General features: G+C 34.6%; 1 protein-coding gene across 1 annotated transcript in view; it reads left to right on the top strand.

The window, feature by feature from the left end:
* Positions 1-2,412: 2,412 nt before the first annotated feature.
* The window catches only part of LOC136350944 (runt-related transcription factor 3-like), a 35,201-nt gene continuing 31,613 nt past the window's right edge, over positions 2,413-6,000 (top strand). Inside the window, exons 1-2 of the mRNA XM_066303131.1 lie at positions 2,413-2,686; positions 4,849-5,467. Coding sequence (XP_066159228.1) covers positions 5,068-5,467 — 400 coding nt within the window. The 5' untranslated portion in view covers positions 2,413-2,686; positions 4,849-5,067. The remainder of the gene's footprint in view (positions 2,687-4,848; positions 5,468-6,000) is intronic.

Here is a 6,000-nt window from a genome sequence, read left to right as displayed (position 1 = left end):
TGACGAAAAAAAAAGAAAAAACGGAATACATCCAAATATATCCGAAAAGAAAGTAAAAAACGACTTTATTGCCTGTGGCAGTTTTATCGTGCTCATTTATCAAATTCAGCTACGTTCACTGTCAATTACTTATACAAGAGAACACTCTTTGATTATTAAAAGTTCATGAGAAAAAAAACTGCAGGTTCGTATTCCAGCGAATACCTGAAAAACGAAAAGTTAATTGGTGGTAATAAAACTATTTTCAGGAAGATCATAAAAGCTTTTCTCTAAGCTTGCGGCAAAGAGCCGCAATCGACGGAGACATACGGTGGTGGACAAAACTATGAAATATTTCTTGAAACAACATTTTCTTGGTGATCAATTTTATTTTTGTTTTCAAAGTTTGTTGATAAGATAAAAGTATGTTTCCAAATTCATTCTACAATATTTCACTCAGGAATATTGTTTTTAAAAAATTGTTAAAAATAATTTGTTTGTTGGACAAAAGTATGGAATACTGTGTAGTGTCGTTGTTTATGGGGGTATTATCAGTTATTGAGTCCGATTGTGTTCATTTTATACTGAAGATGAGAAAGAAAAAGTTTTTTTCGGAAAATTCTCGAAGTTCAATAGTTCAAATGTTGAGTGATGGTTGCAACCAAAAAGACATTGGAAATATGTTAAAAATTAGATCAGGGGTCCTCTTAAAAATTTTAAGAAAATTTGGCACTTATGGGGATGCCAAAGATGGTCTAAAACCTGGACTTCCAAGAAGAATGAATGGCACTACCGATCGACGGATTAAAAAAATATCATCTGCAAATCTTGGCAAGTCCTCCAGGATTATGAAGCAAGAAATCATTAACAATAGAGACATCAATATAAGCAATCGTACTATACGTGGTTGGATGTGCGAAATGATATTAGTAGCAAGGATTGTACTGAAGAAGCCCTTAATTTCTAAGAAGAGAAGAGCCAGAACTAAATTTGCTCAGAAATATTTGTTTTGGTCACGTTCAAAGTGGAGTGCTGTTCTTTTCAGGTATGGAACTAAAGTTAACATTTTTAATTCTGATGGCAAAAGTTATGTTCGTCGACCTGTGAGAACTAGGTTAGATCCCAACTATCAAAAACCAACAGTGAAATATGGTGATGGCAGCATAATGGTATGGGGATATTCTTTTTGATCCGGCGTTGGACCATTGGTCAAAATTGAGCGAATTAAGAATTGGTCTCCATACAAACCCATCCATGAGGACTACATACTGCCATTTGCTGATGAAGATATACCTTTACGTTGACGTTTCCAACAGGACAACGACCCTAAACATTAATCCCAATTAGTAAAAAAATTGTTGAATGATAATAACATTTTCATATTAGAGTGGGAGCTTCGGTCGCCGGATCCTAATCCGATTGAGCATCTTTGCGAACACTTAAAACGAATAATTAGAGGCAGGAATGTGTCGAATAGGGATGAGTTGTGGAAACTCCTGCAGGAAGAACGAGTGAAGATTCCTATTTTTGTTTGTGAAAATTTTAATCGATTCTATGCACCGTCGATGTCAGGCTGTTATCGACTCGAAAGGATATGCCACCAAATATTAGTTTTATTAAAGTTTTGTATTGATTATAATGGATTTTACGAACTATTTCATTCTTCTGTCCAGCATAATTTATTGTTTTTATTTTTTTTTATATTTGTAGAAACGAACTTTTTTATTTTTGTTTATATTATTGTTAAATATATCCTTCGGTTTTTATATAATATGTTTATTTTTTAATAATAAATTATTTTGATGTAAAACTATGAAGGATTTAAAATATTTCATACTTCTGTCTACAACTGTATGTGAGTGTCAACATTTTTTGACACTGACACCCTGCACACATGTAGCACTATACTCGATTGCTCACAACGTGCGGCAAAACTTTCCGCACTCTTTAGAAGAATTATTACCTAGTCCTTCATTCTAACTCGGGCCACGCAGTGGGAGCGGCCAAATTGGCCATTCTCGATTTATGAATGACGAAATTTTAATCTATATTTGATCGACTATTCTTACATGTGGTTGGCTGATTATAAACAACAGCAATAATAATAAATAAATTGTATCAAGCACCTAAACCACAAGGAGCGGTTTTTAAAGTCCCGCCCCGGAGTCCGCCCATTCGCGCTCTGTTGCGCGTTGTTTTCTTCACAATTCCCCCTTGATTTAAGGCTAAAAACCGAATAAATCGCCAAAAGGCAAGATCCCTCCTTCCATTAGATCTCTGGGCCTTATGAATCAAAACCGAACCGATAACCAGCCCTCAAATGACAACGCGCATTGTTTTCAGCGATTCTCTCTCCCTTTTCTTCTTGTCATCGGGTGCTAGCTATTGTCTTTGTTTAGTGGACATAATGGGAAGGTTAACAACAATTTTACCATGGAATGACTATACGTTCTCACGGAACGATTGTGATCAGCAGTTTCGTATATTCCGTTGTTCGGTTCGTGTGCCTCGTGAAGTTTCTTATTTTTGACGCATATTAGCCGGAAACATTTGTAGCGAATTTGAATTCTGACGTTATTCGCGGCAAATTTGGATCATGAGAGATTGTTTGCCACATTTGCAACTGCGAATTTTCAAAGAACATATTTGTTAGTTATACTAAGTTATAAAGTACGTCATATGGTATAACGTAAAATCCCAACGACTGGTGAGTAAGTCGATTTAAGTATTATGCCGATGCTTTGGCGCGGCAAGTGAATCATCTTTCCACTCATGGTACACACGTTGTTACAGTTCATACATTTTAATCAGCTTTAAGTTGAATTTGTCTGGACTGCCCCATTCAAAGGTTTTAGAAAAGAAATGATACATGGTGGTAATTGTTTTCAGACTAAAGGGCAAAAAACGATTTTTTTCCGCTTTTTTTACCCCTCGTCTGACTTGGATTTGCGTACGGATAGTCAGATTGCCGCTCTAATTTAAATTCGCGCAATTCCGGGTTAATAAATTAAAGCATTTATAGAGAGATATAGACTACTAATTTTAATGCGAATAACTAGACAATGCCCAAAGAAGGGAGTCACTTGGTTTTGTCTAGTTATGTTTTTTAAAAAAATTTAAAGCTTTTCTGGAAATAAGACTGCATTCTTTACACCTGATAACACGTTCCCTAAGATTTTCTCTATTAGAGCGGAAATTGAGTGTTAGTAATTAAATGTACATCACTATTCAAATTTGCCCCAAATGCAAAAACTAAGAGGTGTTTGATCAGAAGACCTTGCTGGTCATTCTATTGGACGTCTTCCGAAGAACGTAGAGTGATAGTACTTCGTCTCGTTGGAACTTCCATATTTAGTTTCCTTAATTATTTAACTGATTTTCTATTACTTCGATGATAAGAGGATAAATGTTAGTTTTTAGAATCTCTAGGTAATTGTTGCCATTAAGATTTCCGTTAATAAAAATTATTCCCTAGAATTCTATTGTCGCGTGAAGGTCTATTATATGTTTATACTTTTAGCATAGTGCATCTCGTTATTGTACGTAGTGTTAATAGGGCTGTGATGGCCGAACATTTCTAAATTGGTGAATTGGACGATGAGATGAGTGGCCATCTTGCGTATCAGACTTAGTATCACTTGATTTTATTTATATGCAGGCTATTTACAAAATAAATTTATGTGTGATACAGTATTGACTATTCAAACTAGAAGTTTTTTGTCTCTTCTACTTTTTTATATTTGTTCTTTCAGAAAATAAAAGATGTCAAAACCTTTTTAATTAATTTGACTCTAGTTCAGGTAATTATTATGTGTTTCCGAATATTATCGCACGAAGGGAAAAGGATCTACTTTGTGCAGTAATTCTTTAAATAACTGAAATGTTTTCTGCTGTAAAACAAAGGAGGCAAGGAAAAAATGTCCATATTGAACAGTTTATTTTGTGTGTTCATAATCGAAGCGTTAGTAATAAAAACGGTTGGGGTGGTAAAACGGACCGACACCCCCAAAAATTACCCACCTCTTTATAGATTTTAACAATAACTCAATAAAATATAATCTATATAAAAATCGTATCATTAATAACCACTTTGAGTAGTTCATAGTTTCGATAGTTTCAGTAGAAACTGTTCAAGTTTCTACTGAATGACGCGCTACCGTTCCAATAAATTTAAAACCGTAATTTTTTTCTATGTCGTGTTTAGTTGCAATAAATAAATAATATTGAAGGAAAACAAATTATCTGTTTTTTTGAAAGCTATTGGTGAAACTAATCAAAATATCTAAAAATATATAGCGGAGTCGATGAAAAAAAAACTCTATTTTACATTAGAACTTTAAAGCTCTTATTGATAGAAAAATTACTATTATATTACTGAAACAGTTAGTACTGTTTTATTTGTAGCTTCACCCTTTGAGCCCTTTTTGTTTTTTTAACAAAAAATACTAAATGTGATAAAGAATAATTAACTAATAGAAAAATAATATTTATTGATAAAAGTCAAATTTCTCGCGTAATACCAATTTATAGCGCGTCTCGCTGCGTCATCCCAAGCCGAGCATACGCGTTGACGTCTCACGAATGCGTGAGCCTTCGCACGTTTATGTGAATATCTATTTCTTTTTTCTAACAACACAATTTCTAACAATTTTATAATGTTAAAGCAAAATTTAAGTTTGTTGTGGACCTTCATGTCGTACATGGTTTTTAAACTAGTAAAATGAAATACGTTATTCAAAAGTTTCAGTTTTAACGGTCGCAGTCGCGTGTGTTAAAGTATTGCATATGCACTTGTGGTAATATAATTTGTATATTCATAGAGCCGGTAACTGACTAAACTTTATGTTAAAAACATTTTTTTATTTGCAGGAACATGGTTTTGCTGCTGGATGAATGCAAAGAAATAACCGCTAACGGATTGGTTTCACTCCTCCATAAATAAACATATCCTTTCGATTAACTTATCGGCATAACTTTACTGATATGTTCCTAAGCCCTAGTTCCAATAAGGCGTAGACAATTTTCATTGTTATTCTTCCATAATACTTCGCATAAATACTGTTCAAAATCCCAAGTTATTGTCTCCCGATGCATCTCCCTGTCCAAAGCTGTAACATATCCGAAGAAGCTTGGCCGAGAAGCGCTATGTGCGATCCACCAAGTCTCCATGTCACATATCCCAATTACGAGGACTATTTAAATGATATCCTGTTTAAAATTCAAACTGAACATCCTGGAGAGCAGTTTGCTGCTACAGGGAGTCCCTACATCTTGTGCTCGAAATTGCCAGAACACTGGAGGTCCAACAAAACTTTGCCGATGGGCTTTAGAGTGGTAGCCGCTATCGAGGTTCTAGACGGTACCAAAGTGGTAGTGCAAGCGGGGAACGATGAAAATTGCTGTGCAGAAATGAGAAACTACAGTGCTGTAATGAAAAACGGAGAGGCGAAATTCAACGACTTGCGATTTGTAGGAAGAAGCGGAAGAGGTAAAAGACTTAGTTATAAAACTGTATCAGGGTCGGGCTTAGGAAAACTCAATTTAATCCTTAACAGAACAAATAGTCGTGGGTAATGAAGTGTCGATTAGCTAATTTATTTGAAGACTGTTTATTTTTATAAGTGATATTTTTAGGCGATGCGCAACGCCTCGTACTGCTTCGGTTTCGCACAGAGTTATAATGTTGCAGATAAAAAATATTATTAAAGAGGATATCATCCTATATAATTTCAACGGCGTAGTTCATAATTGTTTTAGATTTTAATTTTACGTTCAGTATTGGCAAAAAGTTGACGAACAAATATAAAACGTAAGATATTTAATAAATCATACTATAAGACATATATTAAATGAAATAGGATTTCCCTAGCAAGTAACTAGTTACATACGTTCTTTAAAAAGACGTTCAAATATATCTCTTATTGGACACTATGGAAATACATGGAAACATAAATATAGCCCTGGGCAAAAAACGTTCCTGATATTGGAAGGTCAGTTCCTGAGTACCAATTTGGGAGATAT

This window comes from Euwallacea fornicatus, chromosome 4 (genome assembly GCF_040115645.1).
Source record: "Euwallacea fornicatus isolate EFF26 chromosome 4, ASM4011564v1, whole genome shotgun sequence".
Taxonomy (NCBI): domain Eukaryota; kingdom Metazoa; phylum Arthropoda; class Insecta; order Coleoptera; family Curculionidae; genus Euwallacea; species Euwallacea fornicatus.
The sequence above is the reverse complement of the archived record's forward strand: the minus strand, read 5'-3'. Positions and strand labels throughout refer to the sequence as shown.